Consider the following 26,036-nt stretch of genomic DNA (forward strand, 5'->3'; position numbering starts at 1 on the left):
TCTGGTTGCTGGAGAGTCTGCCCGAGTCTGCAGAAGACTTCACTGCGAGGAAGGAGCGGGAGAAGAGGAGGAGAAGGAGGGAGAGGAGGCGCTGCTCGGGACCGGGAGGTAAGGAGAAGTCTGCTTCCTCTAAACTTTTCCTTCCGTCGGGCTGTCAGCTGTTCAGAGTCTGGGTTCTGGGTGCTGTCCTTCACATGACCCGGGTCTGACCCGGCTCGGCCCGCCTGTTTCTGCCTCTTTTCATCCGGCCGTCCAGCAGCTTCCACCGCTTCAAAGCTCTTTTCTTTCTCAGCGGTTTTTACGCGGACAAAAGCCCCGCGGCCTCACCTGGCCAGCTCTCCACGTGTTAGTTTCCATGGTGATGATGACGACAGGCCCGCCGGCTGTCAATACCGCTCCATCAGTTCATGCCCTGATCGATGGCAGGGGTTCAGTTTGACCTGCAGCACAGAGGTCCGAAACCTGCGTTTACGCAATCCCGCTGATCAGAGCTCAGCTTCACCATCAGCAGACGACCAAGTTTCTGTCAGCAGCAGCTTCTTTACCTCACAGGAGCAGAAAGCAGCAGCTCTCTGCTTTACTGCTGGGAAAACACGTTTTCAGCTCATCGGAGTTTCAGTAAAAAGTCAGAAAAGTGAAATATTTGCACGCACGTGTTCTCGGACACTTTGTCCACATCACAGAAAACTTCTGCTTCGCGTCCGGTTTGTTTTTAGAGTTTATTCTCAGAGTGGCAGCAGATGCATGCTCGTGGAAATGACACAGACGGTGTCCACCTCATCGACTAATCGATTAATCGTCTGCCCTGCTGTTAGCTTTGATCAGCAGATCGCAGGTTTAGTCTGTGAGTGTACAAACGCTGAAGAGGGAGAGATGCAGGAGAACAAATATCTGGATTTTCTCCTTCAAAGATCTTAAACTTATTTTCAAACTTGATCTAAACGATCATCGGAGCAGAAAAATAAAAATGAATATTTGGTTCGGTTTGTCGTTGCTGTGGTTTCGTGTCCTTGAGCAGCAGCTGTGCAGAGCGGAGGAGGAACAGCGAGGAGTTTATTTACTGAAAGTTGCATTTAAACAGCAGCAGGAGAAACCGTCACATTTAAGGCAGTTTACAGACGGAGGGAATAAATTTGCCTTCTTTTATCTGATATCCATCAATAACTGGAGCAAGAATGAGCAAAATGGTCATAAGTCAGAACAACTTTAATTCATTTTTAAATATAGTGACGCGTTTAAAGAACTTCTGAGGAGAACAGTAGACCTACAACCTCACGTTTAGGACCATCAGGTCCGCCTGGGGTGGGATGGTGATCTATTTACATTTATTTCTGGAGAGCAGGAGTCTTCTGACTTCTGTTAAAAATGATCGATTATCGTTTTTGCTGAGACGCATCAATGAGAAATGTTCTGGATCTTCATCATTGATGTTCACAGTTAAGTCTTAGAAAGCAGAACCAATAAAGGTGTCACGTTTTCACATCTGAGCACCTGTTGTTGCCGTGGTTGCATTGGTTGCAGGAGTTGCTTCAGCGTGTTGGTCTTGCTTCCTGGTCTTTTGCGGGTTTCTTTCAGCTGAATAAACTGTTTAAACCTGAAGTCAAACATTCGCCGTTGCGGCGCTTTGAATCGGGCCGAGAGCTCGGCTCAGGAAAGATGCTGGAAACTTTTCAGCTGAGGTGTGTGTGTGTGTGTGTGTGTGTGTGTGTGTGTGTGTGTGTGTGTGTGTGTGTGTGTGTGTGTGTGTGTGTGTGTGTGTGTGTGTGTGTGTGTGTGTGTGTGTGTGTGTGTGTGTGTGTGTGTGACTGAGCGAGCAGATGGCGAGCATGTGAGGCCTGAAGCGAGCTGCACGAGAAGCTGCTGAAGTTTTTCCTCTGGAGTCAGACGCTTCCTGTTCCTGCAGTGATGGAGGAGGTTGGCCTGCAGGGTGTGTCTGCACACGCTGACCACCGCAGCACAAAACCTTCTATAAATACAGTCTCCTCTCCGAAGAAGCCTCGTCACACTTCACTGGCGTGGACAGACTCCTTCTTTAACCCTTAAACTTCCAGGTTTCCAGAGTTCGGAGCTTCTTTCTCTCTCTGGAGCTTTCCGGTTTCTCCTGTGATAACTGAGAAAATGTCCTTTAACATGAGAGCAGGAGAAGCAGGAACCCCACACAGTGTCACCACAGGAGCCCGACTATGACCGGTCTCTTTTAATTTCACCAACAGCTCCAAATATTTCACGTAAAAGCAGGAAAAGGAACAAATTAAACCGTTTTGTTGTCGGGCGTCTTTCAGCACACGTTCTTCAGAAAACTGTGTTTTTCTGTTCTTAGTGTTCGATTCCCCGTCACGTCTGACGTGACGTGTTTTTAGTCTGCGGCGTACACACAGCACCGCTTTTATCCAGCCGGCTACGACCGAAGCGTGGCCTACAAAAGGTCGATTGTGAAAGCTTCGCCAGGTGTGCTGCGTCACTGTGCTGCCACAATTCAGACAAGAGTAACCACAAAGCTTTGTTGGGTTTTGTAGCTTCCAGGTAACAGGGAGTTGCACCTTGTTTACTGCACCGTTCCCAGGACGGCCTCTGCAGGCTCACGTGTGTTTACGCCGACTTCCTGCATCAGCCTAACTTCCACGTTTCAGAGCGACCGTCTCTGCGTGGATCCTTTTACGGCGCCCGTCAGAGCCAAAAAAAAGAGCTCGTCATTTTCCTTCTTAAATCTGTTTTTATGTTTTACTTTGTTGCCTGAACTCGCCCGGCCTCACAGCTTGTGTGTCTTTCATATTCAGGCTGCTTACAGGACGAAATGATTGGGCGTGCATCAGAAGTTGGTGACGGTGAGCTCTGCCCGTGCAGCTACCCATCAAAACACCTGGAAACGATTCTAATGGTCATCAAAGCACAACTTTATTGATATACACAGAGGTGTCAAAACTCGTCATTGAGGGCACAGAGGAGTTGGTCAGATGTCGTCTTTTTGGGGTAGCGGGATAAAGGCGGGAGCTGCAGATGTGTCAGTGAACATGTTGGCAGGTCAGCAGTGATTTTACACTTCAGACTCTGAACTCAGCAAACAGCCGGTTAACCTTTAATGAGCCGAGCGGCTGAAGCTGGTTCCTGTAAAGCTGAGCAGCTGGAGTCAGAGCTAGTGTGATGCTCAGTTAAACCGGATACCAGCGAACGCCTCGTCTCAGCAGCTGTTAGCACATCTGCTTTATCAGGAAGATGACTTAAATGAAAGCTCAGGTTTGCTCCTGTTTGGTGTCTTTCTATTGGTTTCTGCCGTCGCTGCTTCGGTTTGGTTCTAAATCTGATTTCTGACAGCAGAGATCACAGAGGAGTCGTGAAGGCAGCACGAGCTCTTCTGTTGTGTGAGGAAATTTAGTTTACTGCCGTTTGACTTGTTCGTGGACTCGATTTACTCGTCAGATGTGACGCTGCTGTGAGACGCCCGCGGGCCTGCAGGGAGGGTGTGGTGCTTAATGTGTAACGTCTTTTCAAGTATGGTGATGACGACGATGATGATGATAGTTATTATGTCATCTTGACTTCACGCTGAGAGACTGAACCCAGCATGAGAGGGGGAGTGTGTGCACTCACACACTCCCCCTCTTGTTTGTGTGTCTTAGTGGGGACTTGAATAAATTTGAGACATTTTGAGGACTTTTTGTTGAGCAAGACGGAGTCCAGATTCAAAAATGTAGTAGTTGTTTGTTTTTTTTTTCTTGTCATTTCTAACTTTATGTGACTCCATCACTCTGTATGCATTGGGGTGTCTTGCTCTGCACTATGACCAAAATCTCATATCCCGATATAACACTTCTTATCCCGATAACGATATATATCGCACAAATTTTACATTTTCGGTAAATTCTGTGGATCTCGGGCAGCTCGACCTGTGTGAAGTGTTTTCAGCTGTGCGTCGTGTACCTGGAGTCGAGTGTTTTGTCTGATGCCTAAAGCAATACGTTTTTAGACAGAAGTTGTAACCGCCGTCATTTTCTTTGTATTTATTACATGGCGTGCGTCGGGGCAACGCCCGTTTTAACGTTTGAGTCTGAGGTTTATTTGGAGCACCTGACAGCTCGTTTTTGCTTTCATCCGTAAACTCTCTACAAACTCTTTCACGTGATTTTTGCGTCGGTGGTTGAAGAGGTTTGTCGTGTTTGAGTCTGTGGTGGGGGCCGGTTTGCGGCGTAATTTACGGAGTACAGTTTTCTGGTCCGTGTCAGACATTTCATAACCAACCCATGTCCGTGCTACAGAGGCAGCCCCTCGTTTAGGAATAAGGTCCTCGATTTGCTTGGACTGGTCCTTCTGTTTGGAGCTCCCTGGTTCTGCCTCGTCGTCACTGGCTATGCTGGGATTCTCTGTGCGTGCATCCACGTGGTGACTGTAAGCGCCATTTATAGTCACGTCATGTTTGTATTTGAGGTCATTTGTTTGATGCATATTCTGAAATTTGATGATTGAGAATGATGTATTTTTCTGTCATTTCAGTTTATTTTGAAAAGTCTCAACAGGATCTTGAGCTTTATTGTGAAGGGTTTATATGGAAAATAAACAAGCGGACTCCGGAGCCACACGATAGTCTTACTGTCATTGTTGCTAACGACAACGCGTAAAAACAGTTGCTTGTCTGTCTGTAATGTGGTTATTTAAATCTTAGAGCGAAGTTTAAGAAATGACCAAGCTGCTACAGTGACCATCAAAACCATGAAGCAATATTCTGTAAACAGTTTATTTTCTGACACCACGAAACAAACGGTCGCGTATAACATGAAACGATAGACGTTTTCATATCGTCGTATCGAACAGCGCTATGTCCTGCCTGTGAATGCTTCAACATGCAGACTGGAGGGATCATCCACCAGCCTTCTGATTGGTCAATGATCTGTTTGACATCCTGAGCCAGAGCCACTCTCCTACTGCTGGTTTGCAAAGTGCACACTGTCAGATTCAGCGACTTGAGTTTTTCTACTGCAAAGTTTAAACAGTTTATTTTGAAAAACTGAGAATCTGAAAGACATTTGTGCTTTCTTTCAGTCTTTGAGTTTGTATTTGTTTGTTATTCACCGTTGAAAATGTTGCTAACGTCTCGTTTAGTAAATGAAGTCACTCTGCAGGACTTGTTTTTGGATGCCGGGTCCCCCTAAGCAGATCAGCCACGAGGCCTGAGAATTATGTCAGCGGCAGTGCTCACAAAGATGTGTATACAGATGTGACTGTGTTATGTAAGGCGTGTGATTAAAACCAGACGGCTGTAGCCGGGCTGAGTCCAGCAGGCGGAGCAGCTGAGTCAGATCTCCCATGATGCCTTGGGGCATCTCTGCTGTACGTGTGATTGGGTCTGGGGACTTCATTTCCTGCTCAGTGGGATTCCAATAAAACAGAAAGCGAGTGGCTTCATGTCGGCCCTGCAGAGCTGCTGAAGCCAGCACGGGTTTATTGACTGAAAACAATGACAGGAAACACACACACACACACACACACACACACACACACACACACACACACACACACACACTAGTTTAACAGTGATATTTGATCCAGATGTTATTTTTTTTATTTAAGTGTGACGATTTGTTTTGCTGGTGTTTGGACTTTAAAGCGCAGCAGGTGGTTTGTGGGAGATTTGAGTCGTTTTTGTTTTTTCACTTCAGATTAAATACTCCAGCTAAAAGTTTCAGGCCTGGTGAGATGAAACTGAACCATCGCAGTAAGAAACGGTCGCTGTAGATCAAAGACAGAGCTGGGCATCGTCTGGATTTCTATAATCGATTCGATTTCTGACACAGTCAGAAATATTCTAATTTGTGCCGTCGGGTGAACGATCCGCGCTCTGTGTTTACGTCTTTCTGCTCTCATTTACTGTTTTAGCTGTTTGGCAGCTGTTGAAATAGTTCTGTGAGCTTAAACTGAGATTCTGGGGTTTCTGGCAAAATTCATTTATATTTAGAAATTGATTCAGGATTTAATTTATCGATATCGCATTATTCAAGCTAAAATAGAGTTGTTGTTTTTAAACCCAGCCCTAGTTAAAGCGGTCTCAGAGCCGTTTCTCTTATTTAGCCTAAAAGGGATGGCCAAATCAGAAACCCCTCTGTCGGGGGTCTGCATGCTCCTGCCTGTCTTGAATGACTTCTAGCCTGTCATATCCGGCTTTATCTTCCTCTGATAATCAAAATAAAAATCAGGAACGGGGGCTCCGGTGAGAAAGGAGCCGACGCCACGTATCCTGGTCCTGTTCCCGGCCTACCTTCATCCATCCTCAGAAATCAGAAAGCTCGCTGCTGAGTGTCAAACGCCTGACGAGTCTCACAGAGGCGAGAGCTGCCGGCTGTCGCTTCAGCTGTGATTCTGTTACGAACCGTTTGTGCCGCGAGTCTGAACGTCGTTCCAAAGTCTCGTCTCTCTGTGAGGACGTGGGCTGTTGGATTCATTGTTTCATATTAAATATTTCAGTGGTTCTGCCCGTGTGAGAGGAGGGTCTGTGGTGAGCTTAACCTTTTTGTGCTGTTTGATTTTTGTCCTCTGGAGAAGAAAACATGACTGAGATGAAGTCATTGTTAAAAACGGGTTCTGATCCAGAAACAGTAGTTCAGTGACCGGTTAAAACTTTTAGACGCTCTGACAGGGCAGCACACCTCGTTTTAAGGATGTTGTGGGGACTCGGTGTCAAATAAAATGTGTTTGATCAGCCTGATCCGTGCACGTCGTTGTGCAGCGCGTGTGCAGCAGCGTTCAGTTCAAATACAGACAGATTCTCAGCTGCAGGACGATCCTGGCGTTTAATCAGGAGACCTCGCGCCGAGCTGACCGCTGTCTCACATGCCGATAAGAGCCTCCAGCTTACCCAGAATGCACTTCATCAAGTTCATCAGAAAACAAATGAAACATCTGGGACACCAACACTGTTAATTCAGACTGATGGATCCTTCACACTGATGATGAAGATGAGATTGTGACAAGAACAAACCAACGACAGTCTGAAAATGTTCAGAGTGTGAAGGTGAAGCTTTACTAAAATGTGCTGAAGTTACTGCAGAACAAAAATCACCCGACGTCCTTTACTGTCATAAAAGTCTGCTGCTCTGCGTCTCTGAGGGTTGAAGTGTTTGAAGCAGGAAACATGGAGTTTAGTCTGAGGTTTGGAGCTGAGGAGAAACTCCTCCTCCTCCTCCTCGCTGAGTTGTTTCCTTCTGTTAGCTCTTTCCTTCCCTCTCCTGTTTTCCTTTTTTCAGCTGGTTGATGTCACGGCTCCGTTACTCAGACTCTGTGTGTTTCCACCCGGCTGATCTCTCTGTAATTTCCTCCTGAAATAGCTCAGAGCAGAAGAGGGCGTAAACCACCAAGCCCAGCCGCCCCCTCCCCCCTCTAAGTGCTGCTGCAGTGGTGAAAAGAGCAAAAAGGTGGGATGAAGACGGAGGGTGGAGGGAGACAGGAAGTGCAGTTCATGTGCTGGTTTCTCTGGTTTTCCTGAAACGTGTCTGATTCCTGACACATGAATAAATCATAAATGAGAGCGCACGTGCTCGGTGACAACAACACAACCGTTACCAGCTCCGGGTCTCCATCCTGAACCGAGGCTCATCCCGGTAACTTCGGGGTTAACCCCTCTTACCGTCGTGATCACCGCCGCTGCAGACCAACCTGTACGTTGTGTTTAAGGTCGCTTTGGTCCTGCTTTTGTTGCTTTAAAGCTTTAATAAGATTTAAAAAGAAGCAAAGCTGAGCGTCCTGCACACGTCTAAGGTTAATTTGAGACGATATGTAACTGCTCAGCATTCAGATCCTCCCTCTGCTTAATGACAGAGCTGTGATGGCGGGAAGGCCGTTATCTTCAGAGTCAGGTTTTTTTGGTTTTCCATCTTTTCTTTAAATAAACTGTTTATATCGTCTTTTTCTTCTTCACGCAGCTCTGTCCTCTCTCTGCAGCAGCTGTGCAGGGTGTTTATTCTCTTCATAGTTTCTAATCCTGAGACTTCGTCAGTGAATCTGTTTGTGGAAAGTCCGCCTCTCAGAGCTGAACTGATATTTCTGGGTCAGACTTCTCCGGCCGATAAGCCCGATAAGGAAAAATATCCTGGATGTGTTGAACTGGTTTCAGAATGAAGCCCATAAACCATTTATTAAAAAACTTTGCTGAAGGATTGATGTGATTGGTTCAGCTGTGTTTGTTAGGATTACTCTGAGACTTCTGGACAGATGTGCTTCAAAGGTGTCACACAAATGTCTTCCTTTAAATACTAACTGGGAGGTTTCATCTGATGTCTTCAAGAAAATATCAAACTAAACGTGACAAAAAACAAACAAACGTTATTATTTTAAGCTGAGTTTAGAAAGTCTGTGACGGGCAGATGAGCCTCCAAAGGAAAAAGCTCCTTAAATAAAAACAGCAGGTTTCCAGTAATCTGCAGCAGGTCTGAGCCTCTTACAGTCGCCGACACACCTGAGACATGAACGCATGCCTGCACTGCCCCCTACAGGACCAACACAGTAACTACATGTGTGAATCCTTTCACTCTGACCTCGCTGTTATCTGTAAAACATTCCTGTGATTCACTTGATATAAACATTACGTCTGAGCTTGATGTGGAGGGAGGGTGTGAGAATGAAACACCGGATTATTTATCCACGTTTATCTAATCAGCTGATCATGTTGCAACAGTTTGGTGTGTAAACATTTTCCATTTCCATCGTGTGTGTGTGTGTGTGTGTGTGTGTGTGTGTGTGTGTGTGTGTGTGTGTGTGTGTGTGTGTGTGTGTATAAAGGAGAGTCCGATCTGATAACTGACACTCCTCCGTGTTGGGGTCATTAACTCGCCACAGCCCACTTTCTCTGGAAGACTTTATACCTCTGATTTGATCAGTTATTGTTTGATGGCGCGTTCAGGTCACCTGAAGAACAGGAAGTGGTTTCAGAGGAGCGCTGGAGGCGCGAGGCCGGGATCTCCTTCTGTAGTTTTCTCCTGTTTCTGTGACACGTCGTTTTCTCCCTCAGGCTCTGACTGAAGTTTAGAGAAAACGGCTAAAGGAAAATCCGCTCATCTCTAACACAGTTTGAGCACAATTAAATCACAATAAATATACATAAAAGCAGTCAGCCTGGTTTAAAGCCAGAGAATAAAAACTGGCTTTCAAACAGGTGTTACAAGTGTCGGCTGATGGATCGGCGGTTAGTTCTGATTTACTGCGGCGGGTATGAGATTTTGGTCATATCCAAAATCTCATATCCCGATATAAGAATTCTATCGTCCCAATAACGATATAAATCACAAAAACTTAACATTTTCTGTAAATTCTGTGAATCTCGGGCAGCTCGACTTGCGGGAAGTGTTTCCAGCTGGGCGTCGTGTAGCTGGAGTCGAGTGTTTTAACCGATGCATTAAAATATACATTTTTAGACATAAGTTGAAACGGCGCCGTTTTCTTTGAGTATTTATTACACGGCGTGCTGCGAGGAAAAGCCTGTTCTAACGTTCGAGTCTAAGGTTTATTTTTTAGCACCTGGCGGCTCTTTTCTACTTCTCATCTGTAAATAATCTGAATCACGTGAAAGAGTATGCAGTTTATTTTGAAAAGTCTCAAAAGGATCTTGAGCTTTATTGTGAAAGGTTTATGTGGAAAATAAATAAGCGGACATGCGATGGTAAAACCATCGTTGTTGGTAACGACAATGCATAAAAACAGGCGCTGGTCCGTCCGTAGTGTGGTTATATTAAAGAGAAAGAGAGAACTTTAAGAAATGAATATAGCCACTACAGTGACATCAAAACCATGAACAAACAGTTTATTTTGCGACACCACGAAACAAACGATAGATGTTTTTATATGGTCATCAGATATATATGGTTATATCGAACAGCCCTAGTCTACTGTACAGTATAAAGCACCTTGAGGCGACTGTTGTTGTGATTTGGCGCTGTATAAATAAAATTGTTCAGAGGTTTTGTAAGTCTGAGATTTAAAAACTACAAACATACAAGAAAGAAAATCTGCTGATTTTCTAACTAACGGCAGAATGTTGTTTTGGAGCCGCTGTGAGTTTAAAATAAAACTACGGGTTACAAGAAGAAAGTCGTGAAAGTAACGAAGCCAATAAAAATGTGTTAAATCTGAGTGGGTTTCATCTAAATTTACAATTAAATGTCAGGATGGCATTTAAGAGTGCATGTTTTCCCAGGCTGCCTCATTAGCACAGAGCCCTGAAATCCAGGGTTTGAGTCAAGCCCTCGTTCTTTGTTTACCATCAGCTGTAGAATAAACTGCGTGTCTGCGGAGCACGTTTGGACAGTTAGAAATTAAAACTAAAGTCCTCCTTGGCTCATTGAACTTCTGCAGGAACTCTTAAAACTCTCTGAGATCTCGATGACCCCTGGGTCTTCCTCGTGAGGTTTTTTTTTTTTTAACGTGTGACCCTGAGTTTGGACCGCAGCCCCGCCCTCCCCTCATTAGCGCCCTGAAAGGGGTCGGTGGACCGGAAACGCCCCCCTTTTGTTCTTGCAGGAACGTTTCCAGAAAAGGTCCCGGCTCTGTTTACAGTGAGCTGCAGGATGGATCGCTGCTATATGCAGTGAGGTCTGCAACCAATCAGAGGCGAGCATCAGGATTGGCTGGCTGTGATTCAGACCGTCAGCTCCCACTGGGTCAAAGTCCCAGCATGCCCGGCTCTGCCACATATATGGCACATATTTGGGAGAGGTGGTCGAGGTCCCTACGACATGAAAGAACGAGGTCACTCTGACCCTAAAACCCTTCACTTTACCAAAATAAAAGCCTTTGTGCCTCATCTACTTTCCCAATCAGCAGGTCGTTGTTCCCACAATAAAAGCCTTTTATGATTTTCCAATCTGCACATTCAGAATGAGACGGTGATGTCAATCAGATTGTCCCTGTCACTAAAATAAAAGCCTGTTCTGATCTAAAATTATACTTGGACATCGGGGTTTTTTTTTTTTCAAAATTAAACTTTTCTGGACTATTCTACCAACTAGAACATCACTGCTGTCAAAATAAAAGTCTTCTGTCATCTAAAATTATAGTTGGGACAGCACTTTCCAAAATAAATTCTTTTCCTCACTCTAAAAATCAGCCTTTACTGATCTTTATGACCAGTGTGCTGCAGTTATGTTTACTGTTCTCTACTTTATTTCTACTCTCTCTTTATTGAATAAAAGTGCTCCAGTAAAGTGAAAGTTAGAGATGTGATCAGTTTAAGCAATGACTGCAAACGGATCAGTGATCAAAGAACTGGAAGTAATCCCGACTGTTATTAAACGTGAAAACCGGCACGTAGCTTATCCTGAAGATATTAACATAAATCCATCGTTTAGTGTCGTGCTGTTACGTCACCGCCGATCCTCTGCAGTTTTATCCTGCAGCAATAACAACAGATGGTCCCGGGACGGCAGAGAGAGAGGAGGGAGAGGAGGCCCCTCGAGCTCTTTCTCTGATCCACTCAGTCTGATGGAGGTGAAGACGCGACCTGCCACAGTGCTAATCTGTTCCATTCACAGAGCAAGCAGTTTGCTGCACCTGCTGCTCATCCACAAACTCTGTGAGGAGAAGTTCTTGGACTCCACGCAGGAGCTGGATTCGTGCTTTTCTTGCAGGTCTGCACAACAAACTTTGTTTTTTCTTGCAGTGGAGCTCAAGGTCAGAATATCACTGCAGGGAAAACTCTGCTGAAACTTTGCATCTTGCTCTGCGTCCATGTTGCACTTCGAATCACTTTTCTCTTATCTGGGGGTTTTTGTTTTTGGTGCACGGCTCTGCAGCCTCGCTTCAGAGCAGGAGGCGTTTGCACAGTCTTGAGTTTCACTGAGAAACTGAAGCTGGCGGCTGCAGGCTCTGGTTACCTGTCTTGATAACCGTTGGCGTGACAGCAGAGAGGAGGACGGGACAAGGTTCAGAAGTTTTTATCGTCTGTGGATGTTGGCGGGGCGGGGTTCGGGACAGAGGTGAACAAACACAGCAGGATTTAAACAGCTGATCCTTTTTAGAGGAAACATTCAGAGCGAGGATCGTCAACCTCAGCGGGACCCAAACGAGACGCCTGTGAGCGCCCACCTGGGCTGGAACAACCCTGTGATGAAACCAAACACCCATCCGAAGCACCCTAGAGTCTGAGGGGTGGGGGGAGGGGGTCATGTATGTCCTGTGCACCCTGGCGGTTCTGACGCTCCACAACCTGATTAAGAACCGGAACAAACCGGAGCAAAGCCAGTCCACCGAGGCTGCGGGACTGGAAGGTCGTCGGAAGGATGGGGGCACCGGCGACGGGTGCTGGGGGACGTCCGGGCCCCGGGATCGAGTGGATGGATCAATGAACCGCAGAGCTGAGGGGAGGAGGAGGCGAGGGGACATACGCAACCTCCCTAACGGCAGGAGGCATGTCCAGGTGAGGAGGAGGTCGGGTTCAGGCAGCGTGAGGTTTCAATTCTTGAAAATATTAAAACATAAAAACTTTAAAACAAGTTTGGGAAACGGGGGACTCACTCCTAATTTTAGAAGGAAATACAAACTTTTAGTTACATTTTCGGTGAGTGTGAGTCTGCACTTATTAAGGATTGACCCCCTGATTTGATCTGAAGCGCGCTCGATCAGTAAAGCTCGGAGTGTAAAGCTGAACCCTTGTTTACCAAACGGGTGACGTGCAGCCTGAGAGACTTCACAAAAATGAGCATCAGGATCTTTGCAAAGGTCTTTAAAGTATTTTTATTTGACTGATTATTGTTTTTAGACTGATTTGTTTACATGTAGAAATATTTTTACTTCATTTCAGTATCGTTGGCCTCACTTCAGCTGGACCATCAGGTGCACTGGACCATTTGTAGCCTGAAGCTTTTACACCTTTAATTTGGTCAAATTAGTTATACAATAGATTATAACACTGCGTTTAAACAAGTAAATCTTTTTTTAAATTATGATTTTGTTTCCATGAAAACGTGATCAGTCTATTTTTAAATCAAAGAAGTAAATGTTGTTAAAACTGTAACCGTGATGATCACAGCAGCAGTTATGAGAGCTCGGTGTGTTTTTTGTCCTCGACGTTTCGGTGTTTGTGAAATCTGCTTTGGTGATTTATTATTATTATTATTATTATTATTATTTTTTAATTTGTATTTTATTAGTGAACAAGCTGCTCTTATTTTGAAAAGTCAGCCACTGCTAACCAGTTAGAGGTTAAACATTTGAAATCCACTGAGGAGAACATGATGCACAGGATGCTTGAATCTAACGCGACTTCATTTGTGAGTGCCGGTGTTGTGCCAAAAAAAGGTCGTCTACCAAAAACTGACTGCTTGTATTTAAACTGCTATAAATAACTGGTTGGACTATAATATGTGAAACATATGTCAAATGTATCCCTCATGAATGATATCAAGTCATTTTGAGCCACAAACAACATTCCTGTAACAAAGTAGAAGCTGGATCAGTTTTTGGCAGTCACTTATATATATGCTTTATTTATCCAGTTAAAAAATATCTTGTTGTTATTAAAAATTTGTTTTTTTTAAGAGTAATCTGCCCAAGAGGACAGCTGACAGTGCAACAAATATACCAACAGTTATGTAAACATATTTTAAGTGGACAAGAAGGACTGGATTAGTTACAATGTAAGTAACACAGTTATAAAGAGAAACGGGTCATTTTTAAATGTTATATTCAACCCCTTTGTGAACCTGTTCACTGAAGTCTATTTACAAACACATGTTAAGATATTACACATAAAAAACACACAAACATTGGAAATCACTGTTTGACACAACACCGGCTCGGAGGCCCTGCAGGCACCAAAATGGAACGAGTCCTTTCTTTGAAGCGTCAGGTCTCGCTCATCTTTGCATTTCCTGATTAATCCTGCAAACAGTAAAACAGACATGGCTCAAACCCCACAGAGGGATTATACAACACTTACACTAACACTGCTAAAGTACGAGTTAGACTCCCGGCCGACTGTTTGGTGAAGACTTCAGTTTTCGTAATGAGCGACTCGTTGCACACGTACACAAACTGAAGGCGCTGACACACATTCACAGACGGGACTTGTGTGATTTCTGTGGAGTGACTTTCACTTACAGCGGGGCGATTTTATTTTCCAATCCTTTATTGTTCAATAATCATAAAGTTGTGATTCAGCAGTTTTTACCTGAACTTGCTGACGGACTGAGGAATGTTTACAGCTGCACAGTAAAAGTTATCATATCTGACTGCAGCAGTAAAATGTCACTAAATGTTAAACTTTACGGGAGTTCTGTTGTTAGGCAAAGGTGAGTCTGCTCTCTGATTGGCTTAAAAATCACCTGTCTGATACGAGAGGTCAGCTCAGCAGGGTTTACGCGGTCAGTGACTCAGACTTGGTGGAGCTCTGATACAAACGCAGATAACACTTGATTGTGGAAAAAGCCATTAAATGATAGCAGGGCAAACTTTTACTGCGGAGTTTATTTTGTGATGGACCGATGTGACGCATGTTTGGGTCTCATTGTCAGATTTGTGGTGTTGTGCGGTTTCTGTGAAGTTTGCTGCTATAAAAACTATAAGTGCACTTGTTTTACACTCAGGTCAGCTGGTGTGAAATATTTCACAGGTGATCAACCTGTGAGTTCACATTTATGTGTCGGCTGTCAGAAACGGCGCCACCTGCTGGTCGTGTAAACTGATTGCACTTGTGTAGACGGAGGTGAATGATGAGCTCGGGATGAACAGATGTGGAGTCTGAGCTGGAGGACGGACTGTAAGGATGATCTCAGGTTTCACTTCAGCTTCTTTGTCCCACCCTCGGGAGGCGCTAGAGAACATGGAGCAAATATGTGACTTGAACTGCCTGTGAACATGCGAACTGTGTGCGTTTATTTTAGTCCCCCTGCTTTACTGTAAGTAATAATTAACCCCAGGAGGCATATTTGTATAGTCTGAATGCAGGGACAGGCGGGCACAGTGTTGTTCAGATATGGTCACTTTTTAAATGTTTTCCCTGTAACTCTCTAACACTCTGAACATGATGAAAACCTGCATCAACAGTAGCCGCTGGGACCCATCAGAGGCTTCATGCTTCCAGTTAAATCTGATGTTTGTTTGTTTGTCACAGGACATTTGATCACATGATATAAATGTCTGAAATCCTCTGCCTCCTTATAGAGAGACGGCATTCAGGGTCGAGCGCGTTGGTCACATCAGTTATGTAACCAAATATTCATCAGCATCCTCTGATGGTATAATCTGTGAGCTCCCGTCCTGCAGGACAGGACAAGCTTCGTTTTCCCAGAAGTTTGTATAACATATTCTGCAAAGTTCCCCAAAGATTATACTTTATGAAAGGCACAAACAGGATGTGTAATGTGTTAGTGGAATAAAAAAAGTAAAGATTTTACAGTTTAAGATGCGAATGACTTAAACAAAAACAAAAAAACAACCTAATTTGATATCAGTTAGACAAACGTCATCAAATACATTTAATAAAAGAAACTTAAAAGCATGATTTTTTTTTTCTTTCTTAATTTTGATTGGGTCCTTGAGTTGAAACCCTCACCTTCCCCTCACGTAAAGCCAACCTTGTGCATTGTGGAGTCCTCGCATCTTAACTGTAAACTTCACGTCCCCACAATCTGAGTAATACGAGTACACACAGTGCTGAATATTTGAGGTGGGGGAGGAGCAGCCGCTCTCGCTTCAGTGGAGGCTGAAATATTCATCCGCTGCTGGGATGGAGCGAGGAGGAGGAGGGGCTACAGGAGGTGTGATGCTGCTGTGCTGTTGCTAAGGAAACGGAGGGAGGAAGCTGTGTGTGTGTGTGTGTGTGTGTGTGTGTGGTTAGGGGGGTTGGTGGGTGTCTTTGACTCTGATCCTGCTGCTGTGTGTCGGCGCGAAGCTGCAGCAGTCTGGGCGATGCGGCGATGATGATGTGGACGGAGAGGCCGCAGGGAGGTAAGAGCCGGGCGGATGGTGCAGAGAGGGAGGTGGGGAGGGATGGAGGCGCTGCAGGAGGAGGCGGACATGTTGAGCAGACATGGAGGTCTGGCTGTAACCTGATGCAGAGCAGACGCTCGTGTTTCATGACCTGAATACGAGCCGTCGGTGGCACAAAGCTTCATCCTCATTCATCTGGTTCCTCTCCTCCTCCTCGCTTTCACGCCGTTTTATCTCGCCACAAACCTCTTCCTGTCCATGGAGAGTTTACCAAGGGACCCGTAGATTGTCCTAATTGAAGCGCACGTCTGCTTTCACGCATTGTGTCCTTGCAGCATGTGTAGGCGGAGCCACTGCCAGGTATTTTTAGCCTCTTCATAATGACTTCAGCAGTTTGTAAAAATAAGTGGGTCAAAAACGTGAAGCGTCTGTGGGACGGAGCAGGTGCAAGCGTCCTGATGATGATGTCACTCATTTATCTGCCTGTTGTCTGAATCCCGTTTAGACACCTGTGAGCTGAAACAGCAGCTAAGGTTGTGCAGGGAGTCTGCCTCTGCTTGCAGAGAACATCCAGATGTTTCCTGCTGTTGTTCAGCTTGCTGCCTGGAACAGATAAACGCTCTTATTTTGTTTGTTCTGCTCTTTTCTGAGAGCTCACAGATGCAGATGAACAGGGACTCAAAGGGCTGCGTTTAGATGCCAAAACAAAGCAGGTTGGATACAGATGTCTTTATCATGCCATCCTCTTTGTGAGACATGAAAAATAATTTCAGGGCATCAAAGATGTTGTTGTTGTTTTCAGTTGTAGGAAATGGTAAGATTATTTGAGAGGTTATAGTCTGAACTTTGACCCTGCAGTTTTGCTCTGTGGGGCAGACTGGCTCTAAAGATGAGCGTGTGCAGCCAACGGAGAACAAGCTGAACAGACGTCCCCATCAGCAGCGTAAAATTCCCCACACAGCTAACCACAGTGAACACAGGTTAACATGGTGTTGTTAAATGTCGGGTTCCCTTTTAGCTGCTTCAGCTTCAGGTTTGAAAAAATGAAAGATGTACTTCCTGTGTAGAATGTGTGTTTGTGGGGTAGCGATGATGATGATGAATGATAATGAGATCTGAGTCTGAGTACAGGGAGAGAAACGTAAAGATTTGACCCAGTTTGGAGGAGGCGGCTCTTAAAGTCTCTCCAGGAGGTAAACGGAGCAGGATGCTCACTTTGTTACTGTGACACTGAAGAGAAGCCGAGGATGCCATCCTTCTCCTTCATGCTTATTTCTTTCTAAGGATGTAAACGTTTGCAGCATAAGAGGATAGAAAGTAATTCAGAGGTTACAGTTGACAGAAACTGTATCTGCACGGTGAAATCTGAGGGTTAAATTACAGGTTTATCATTTTTTGTCTCCGTTATGACAGGATCAGTGTAAAAGCTGAGAAACGTGAAGATTTTCTTTCTGCTTTTGTCCAGTTTAATTACAAACTTTTTTAAAATCACGTCTGAATCTTAGATTAAGGATTTTTATTTCCCGTCTAATTCGGTTCACTGTGAATTTGTTTTTTTAGAGCCAAAAGTGAACGTGAGGTATCAGCCGATGAGGGAACGTTCACATTTTAAGAAGGTGCCTTGGTTAACATAACCATAAAGTGGCATTAGCCTAAGGTTATATTAGCACATTGTGGTTAAAGTAAGGTTAAAAGTGTGTGTGTGTGTGTGTGTGTGTGTGTGTGTGCGCGTGCGTGTGCTCATTGTGATAACTGGCAGTGTGAGAGGTGAACGTGAGCTCTGCTGTGTGCAGGGAAAAATGTGTCAGCAGCTGTCAGCATTAATAAAGCTTTGATATACTGTGCGTGCGTGCGTGCGTGCGTGCGCGCGCACACGCGCTAATCTGCACTTTCACCATACATTGCATGAGTCAGCAGCTCCAGCCGTGTAATTCCTTCCTAACTTGTAGGTTTGAAATATCAGCTCCACACACCAGGCAGCTGGAACATCTGTCTGTACGTGCTCTGCTGCTCTCTGTGAGCGGGAAAGCGTCGGCCTGGCTGCTGTCAGGAAACGGAGCTGTGGCCGGCTCTGGATTGGTCAGCCGCACGCCGGGATGAGTAAAACGCTCTCGGCCTAAGTGCTCGTTTATCGACCGCGTTTCCGCTCCGAGCGTCTCCTGCTGGCCTTTGTCCTGCAGTTTAACTTCATGTGTCCGAACATATGCTCCTGCCCAGATGGTTTCCATGTTCTTTTTGTTTTGTGTCTTTTCTATTCTTGGCGTTGATTTCTGGTTCGTGATCGCCTCTCTCTCCTCCGTCTTCACTTGGCTCGATTTACCTTCGAAAGGATCCTGTGATCATCAGCCTCTGTTTTCTCTGGACTTTCAGGCCTCTTCGTGCTGCTGAGCCTCTCTGTGACGATCAGCTGTGGTCCTGCTAACGTTCACGTCTCCTTTGGTTGCATGTTGTGGGTTCAGAGAACCATTACCAAATCTAAATGCCACAGTCCAAATCCCCTTCATACGGTTTACCTGCTCAAATGATGAAGAAATAACAAAAGCAATGAAGCCCACCTGTGCAGGTTTTTGGGATCCTGCCCAGCTTTCTTTTGTGTAATGCCCTCAAATTAAAGCGGATAATCTGCACTGCGAGCCCACGTATCTGTAACTTAAATATATTTTTAGCAGTTTTACTCTGATGACCTTCCAGAGATGGGATTTGTGTCTGGCTGGAATCGATCCAGCGGCCTTTTGCTTTCCAAGAAGGTGTGCTAGCCGCTGCCAAAATATTATTTTTTAATATTGTACATAATTGTAATAAAGATCTGTTAGTGATACCAGGTGCATCTAACCTTCCCCATGGTAGAATTAATCCATCACAGTGACCTTGGGCTATGAACGGATTACTGAGCAGGGTCAGAGGACCTGTGGACTACAGCAAGGGGTCCTGTAGAGTCTGTGCTGGAGACGGCAGGTAGTTTGTAGTTTAAGTGGACTTGAGTCCATTGAGTGGATGAAGTTTCTCCTGATAATGTTCGTCATCTCTTCATTCCTTGTAAGCAGACAATGTCATCCACTCGATACTGAATCCACATTAGTTTGTTTTCTTTAAACTTTTCCTTTCGATGCATTTGTGGTGAAAAAGAATGAAAAAGCTCGGCTATAACGTTCATGTAGAACTTTGTTTAACTGCAGGATTCTCAATCAGGTAATAATCACAGAACCGGTTTGTGAGGTGGAGGCAAACCTGTGGTGTAAAATTTCTCCTGGAAGTTTAACGTAAACGAGCTGAGGTGTGATTGGTGCTAACGACGTGTGAGTCGCGGTCACTCGAGGGTTAACGAGGCCATCTGCTCTCAGGATTAACAGATTACGCTCACGCTTGGCTCATCCTGACCAGAGAGACTCCCGATCAGCTGTTCTGGGATCAGCTGCTGGTAATCCTGCAGGTGATGTGGCGGTGAGGCTGTAGGTGGGTTAACTGACCGCCGTGCAGCAGGAAGCTCTGACCACCTGTCTCACATGTCCCACCTGAGACTGCGGCCGGTCGCTGGTGCAGAGTGAATGGGTGACTGGGACCAGCTGTGCGGAGTGGCAGCATGCTGGGCTGGGTGGGAATGCTGATCAACAAGAGCTGGCTGGACCGACAGCGCTACGTCCAGCCTTCAGAGAGAAGAGCTCGCTGTGGACCGGAGGCTGTTAGAGAGGGAGGCTGTCGGCTGATTGGTGGAGTGCTGCAGGTGAGACGGGACGGGACACCGACGGGCTGTGATGTCGAGGTCTGAACTGAGAATGCTAATGTAAGCAACTTAGCTTAAGCCTCAGGATGTTACCTAAACGAGTCAGCCAGGTGTGTGTTCGTCGTGTGTCGGCATCGCTGATATTTCCAGGAAGGATTCACTCAAAGACGTTTCCTGCTCGGCTCTGTGGAAGTTGCCAGGTGTGTTTCTGCTTTAGTGGTCATGACCCACTACACGTGCTCATTAGTCTTTTCTGGTGTTCATCCTGTACTGACGTCCGGATCGGCTGCTATCCGGCAAAGATGAAGTAAACTGACGTCACAGCTGCTGTTGTTAGCCACCTTTTCTGCTCGTCGTGCAGATTCTCGATTCTTGTCGCTGCAGCTGGATCGATGACACGAGTGCACGGCTGTCGGATTTTACTGCAATTCAGTGATCATTAAAGAAGTTCGGAGATTCACAGATCAGTGTTTCAACAGTTTGAAAAGATGAGACTTTGTGGAAAACTCCCTGCAATTTCTGTACTTCCTGTTTCTGATGAATCCTCATCCTATATCAGCACTGATATAGATTTTGTCTGAGTGGCGACACCTACTGTTCAGGAGAATACTGCAGCTGTAACAGCAAGCATAAATGGAGGTGGCTGTGCGATGGCGGCAGGTTTAGTCAGACCTTCAGTATTGGGTTAGTTTGGTTACTTTGGAGTTTTCCACAACTTTTCAGTGGTTGGTGCCACTTGTGAACCCAAATACGCCACGAGTCACGCCACGCTGGTGAAGACTCAGGTGGGTGGTGATTGGTGACACAATGAGAGTCTCCACCTGTTGTTACAACCAGGTACTACAGCCAACCGGCAACTGCCGTCTGTTTGGCTCTCACACATAAACAGACGATTAAAGTCCGCCTACCTGCTGCCGTTTCTTGAAACGTCTGGTTTTAATCCCAAAAAGTTGATTCTGTTCATCTGGACGTAGCGTTTCAGAAACGTTTCGTCACTCATCCAAGCGACTTCTTCAGATTCAGTTTCACAGTTTTGAGATATTCCTTGCCTGCATGGTTGCTCCTGCATCAAGATGTCTGGTTTTAACGTGTGTAATATTAAATAATATTTGCAAAGTTGTTTCACATAAACGTTCGCATCTACTAAAGCAGGAACGATGGAGCGTTTGATGGAGAGGCTCTGATGGTGAAGTGGCAACTAAAGCGCTTAACATGTGGAAACAATGTGTGAGAAACGTTATGTGAAAGCGTTTGGCTCATAACCTGTTGGGTCAAACAAAAGGGGGTGGGGCTTATCTCAACCAGCCACCAGAGGGCGCTGTAGTGTAATCCATCCATCAAGAATAAACTTCAGCAGCAGAAGCTGCTCTTTTTATCTTCACATCTTCTTGTTTTTAACCTTTCTGTTTGTCCCTCTGTGCTTCCAGCCGGTCCAGCGGTCCAGCGCTCTGGTCAACCCGGCGGTCATGTTCGGCACACGAAAGACCTGGGACCTCGGCCACGCCCCCTGCCTGCAGGATCTCTGGAAGAAAGACCTCTCATTGGATGGTGAGTCAGCCGCCTACCTCGGGAAAGAAACAGCAGCGTGGCTGCATATTTTCTGTGTGTGTGGAGGAGAGGTGAGTCATACCTGTGTGTATGATTGAAGCTCGGCGGTCAGAGGGATCCTGGGACTGTCAGTGGGGGGGACAGGTGAGCTGAAACCGTCACGTTTGCTTTATTGACTGCTGCTCGCTGTGTTTTTCTCAGCTGCTCGTTTCTCAGCGCGAGTCCCCGGAGAGCTGGATCAGGTTAACAAACACTGCAGCTATTGTCTCTCCTGTTCACTCGTCAGACTTTCATTCTGCCCCCTCAGCCACAGCCGTGTGTTTAAAGAGGCTCAGGGCTCCAGGTTTGTTTGAACGAGGGTTTAGGCGATTACAGGAAAGGGCAAACCTGCAGTTATTTTCATAATGTTGGTAAAACTTGTGTCTGAAACTTCAAGTTTCAGTTTATTGTGAGTGAAACCGGGTGAGCAGGTGGAAAAAGCTGAGGTAAGCTGCTTCACATTCCTGCTGCATAAAAACTTAAATGTCCTCTGGATTAAAATTAATATCAGCTTAAAACTTTTCATTCTACCTGCTCGCAAGTTTCATCACGTCCTTGGCACTGCTGCAAGAAAGTTTGGTGAATGACTTTTGAGTCATTATTGAACTGCTTAAAATAAAAGTGTGTGTGTGTGTGTGTGTGTGTGTGTGTGTGTGTTCTGCACTCTTCTGAATTGTTATGCACCATTTTGATTTGTATCCCTGCTGAGTCGACACATCCAGGCGCTTCATTCGTCTGTCGCCTCCTCTTTGTGATTTGCTGACTTGAGTGTAATGAGTTGATCATTTGCTCTGATATCGGGGCGATTTTCAGTCCTTTGTTCGGGGAATCTCAAATGAAGAAATATTCTGCACACAGCATACGTCACATATTTAAGACGTGCACATCTGAGCTCATTGAGACTTTAGAAGCCACTTCTTTTAAATTAGAGTTTTCTGTTTCATGGTTTGTGCAGTGCTTTCACTTTTAAAACTTTGAGAATCTTCATAAATTACTTTGGTGTCTGGGTTCTCCCTTAGAGATGTTACTCCTGCAGTTCAGTTGGTTGTTCTGAATGGGATGCTTCACGAGTGCCTCCTAGATGAGGTGTTTAACTGGCAGGAGACCTCAGGGCAGATCTATATCTTGGCTGGTCTGGGAACGCTTCAGTGTCCCTGCTGGAAAGCTGGAGGAGGTGGTGGTGGCTGAGGGGAGGCAGGTCTGGGCATCTCCACCCCTGAAAGCGTAAAAATGGATGGATGGATTTCTGTTGTTGTTTTTTTTAAGGCTGGCTATGAAGACAGGGGAGGTATCATGTAAAGCACATCATACTTTTTTGGGGAGGGAGGCATTTTTACTTTAATGAGTCAGTAACTTCACCTTTTGTCATCTATTGAAAGATAAACCTGCAGTTTTTTCTCTCTCTGAAAGTCCCAAGGAAAGGAATCTCCTGGTGATGAAACTCTCTCCCCGGAGTTTCATTTGGACTGTGGGTTCCTCCTGTGGTGGAAATGCAGGTTGTCTGTTGCCAAACAACAAAGGCTTTAAACAAAGTGGTGACGAGCCGCCGTCTGTGAAATTCAGGGTGGATACTGACGTGGATTTGGTTACTGTGCAATGTCCTCTTCAAGGTCTCCATTAAAACTCTTTTGATTATTTAGCCAGAACAAAACTGGTCAGTGGGATCTTCTTTGCTGAAACGCTTTATAGAGGCTGAGGGATATTGAGGTGAAGGCAGTGACGCTGCAGTATTTCCCTGTCAAACTGGGTCATACTCAAAATCGCAACCAAGTGATGAAATATGAAAGTGTAACTGGAGGCCGGAGGAATGCGGACTGTCAGACATGTAATTTTCTAACACGTCAGCAGCGTGTTGGACCTGTGAGCTGAGGTTTCAGCATTTTTTTTTTCTTCCATGTGTAAACATTTACTGTGATGCAGGAAAAGCAAACGCGCAGTACTTCTGTGTAATCCTGTTTTCTAATCCGTCATTATTTGGTTTAAAGCAGGTTTTCTGCTCAGTTTGAGTCCACGATGCAGCTCTGAATGTTAAACTTGGACAAGAAAACACAAAAACAATGTCTGAAGGTCGGCGAACAGCTGACTTACAGAAGATAAGATTTAAACGGTTTTATGGGCCCTTTGTTCACCTGGAGCAAAAGCACAAATAAGAAAAACAATTCAAACAAAATCAGGGAAAAGAGACGAATAGCTCGAGACTTTAGTTTCTGTTGTTTTCTATTGTAATATTGGGCGTCACACTGACCGGCAGTGCCCAATATTGCAATAAAGGAATACACAGTTTCAAATCAAATCAAATCAAATCACTTTTATTGTCACATCACATGTGCAGGCACACTGGCACAGCACATGCGAGTGAAATTCTTGTGTGCGAGCCCCACAAGCAACAGAGATGTGCAAACACAACAACACAAACGAGCAAAATACAAGAATGGCCAACCTGAAACTAATAAATATATGTACGATATATAATAGTGTATGCATTTCTGGATGTGTATACTAAATATTTTCGTGTGTGTGTGTGTGTGTGTGTGTGTGTGTGTGTGTGTGTGTACACACATTTTTACAAATTAAATAGTAAAAAAAGAAATAATAATAATAATAAAATATATAAAATATACAGAGTTGAATATGTGCAAAACAAGTGGCATTTATATGCAGTGTGGAGTGCATAATGTTTCACAGCACACTTGTTTTCATGTCTGCCAGCTGGAGTCATGTGAGTGATGAGTGCCATTATATTGTCAGATGGAGGCGGTTTGAACATAGCTTTGCTTTGCAGTGAGCTCGGTTTTACTTCCTCACAAACGACGTTTGGTTAACACACCACGGGCGTATTGTACGAGGTGTTGCAGAATAAGCAGAAATCTTCTGTGTCTTTCATTAAATAAGCGGCACATAACTTAGTTGTTTAACTCAACCGTCTAGATGTGTGAAATTCTCATCCCTGAGGAGCGGCCAAGTCAAGGTGTGACTAAGGGTTCTCACAAAGATGGAAAAACGGGTTTGTGTGTATGTTTGTGTACCTGTTTAAACATATTTGTGGGGACCAACAGTCCTGTCCTCACAAGTTTTAAGGCATTTTTGAGGCTCAAAATGTGGTTTTACTTTCAGGGTTACACTAGGTTATGGTTAGGTTACGGCTGAGGGTTAGCGTTAGTGTTAGGCATTTGTTTTTGAGGGTTAGGAAAGCATTCTCCCCATTAGATGTCCTCACTAAGATATGAAAACGTGTGTGTGTGTGTGTGTGCGCGCACAGAGAGCGGATTGTTCTCAGGTTGATAAGATTTGAGGCCTCACACACTTAAAGAAACTTGTGGCGACGTGTACACACACACACACACACCCCTCTGTGAGCAGGTTAATGTGTCAGTGGCTGTTATCAGTAGTTATCTGGTTGGACTGGTTTCCATGGAGCTGCAGGTTTACTCAGGAGGAGAACGGGAGCTGAGAGAGAGGAGCTCAGCTTGTTTCTCGCTGTGACCTCAATAATCACTGATCACTTACAATCTGCTTATAGATTACCTTACACCCACTCAGAAGGTGCTTTCTTCTGAGCTTATCAAGGTGGGCCCATAGTTTAATTTCACAATGAGGTTTTAACACGTGAACTTTAACAATCGAGCCATTGTTATATTTTTCCACGTTCAGTCGGAGGATCCGTGTCTTCTTCTTTTGGAAGATGCACTTTTAATTTTAACTTTAAAAACATTACTAAATGGAAATGATGCTGAGTAACACGTGACGTCGTATAACTAAGCTGTGTCTCCCGTGTCTCCGCAGCGAGCTCAGTGGACTTCCTGATGAGTGATGGTGAAGACGACGGCTCCTTCCTTTCTCTGCCAAGCACCGCCTTCTCGCAGCGCCCCTCTCTGACCGCCGAGCTCAGTGAAACGAGCGCAACCAGCCAGCAGCTGATTATCCAGGTAAACGACCAGCACAGACAATCGACTAATCAGGAGACTTAAAACGACCGTAAAAGCATGAACTGAGGCTCGACTGAGCGCGCTCACTTCATGCTGCACGGCGGCATGTCTGCAGCGACGGCGCTGACTCGCAGCTGACATCAGCAGAAAGTGACAATGTTCAGCTGACCGAGCCTCTGTCTGTTTACGCCTCGGGGACGCTTCCTGCCGTCCTGCTCGTCACATCTGTGACACGACTGCTGACGCTCTGAGTGTTGTTGCTCCGTCAGGTGACGTTGGCGACACGCAAACGTTTGCAACAGACTGACGAATGAGGGCTGGAGGCCCAGACTATAAAAGATGTTCACTTTTATTCTTTGTCTTCCACCTGTCAGATTTCTGGTTTCCCTCGTTTATTGTCCGTCCATCATTCCCTCCGTTTTTGTTTTTCATGCCGTCTTCATCTGCAGAGGGTCACCTGGTCGTGCTGGTGGACTCCTGCCAACGTAAAAACCTTCACTGTCCTTGTTGCTCGCTGTAGATTCTTCTTCTTTTGTATTTTTCTGTAGCGTTTCCCTTTTTGTCTCTGACAGGCAGAGGTCGTAGTGACCATGTAGACGTTGTTGTGAGCTTCTAGAATCAGTTGCACAGCCTGGATAATTGTTGCCGCTGATTGATTTGTGCTTCTCGTGTGTTTTCAGACCCTACAGGACAAAGTTTGCGAGTTTCAGGCTCGACTTCACTCTGAAGAAGTAGCCCGCCACCTGCTGGTCCAGCAGCTGCAGCAAAGTGTCAAAGAGAAGACGGGTGGAGGCGTTAAGACGCTACAGGAGGAGCAGACGTCAGAGACGCCCAACGGTCAGTGTTTGTAGAAAGACGATTCCATTCGATGCGACTGATCTTTCATTTTATTCCAAGAT

The 26,036-nt window shown here is 45.3% G+C and overlaps 1 protein-coding gene across 16 annotated transcripts in view; it reads left to right on the plus strand.

Moving 5' to 3' along the window:
• Positions 1-26,036, plus strand: part of kifc3 (kinesin family member C3) — a 38,939-nt gene continuing 12,903 nt past the window's right edge. For 4 of the 16 annotated variants that reach the window (XM_082537515.1, XM_082537502.1, XM_082537513.1 and 1 more), the window contains exons 1-5: positions 11,403-12,391; positions 21,052-21,172; positions 24,995-25,137; positions 25,587-25,622; positions 25,818-25,974. In XM_082537515.1, coding sequence (XP_082393641.1) covers positions 12,140-12,391; positions 21,052-21,172; positions 24,995-25,137; positions 25,587-25,622; positions 25,818-25,974 — 709 coding nt within the window. In that variant the 5' untranslated portion in view covers positions 11,403-12,139. The other 12 variants (XM_082537509.1, XM_082537501.1, XM_082537505.1 and 9 more) reach the window with 11 other exon arrangements.

This window comes from Aulonocara stuartgranti (genome assembly GCF_965226115.1).
Source record: "Aulonocara stuartgranti genome assembly, chromosome: 1".
Lineage (NCBI taxonomy): Eukaryota > Metazoa > Chordata > Actinopteri > Cichliformes > Cichlidae > Aulonocara > Aulonocara stuartgranti.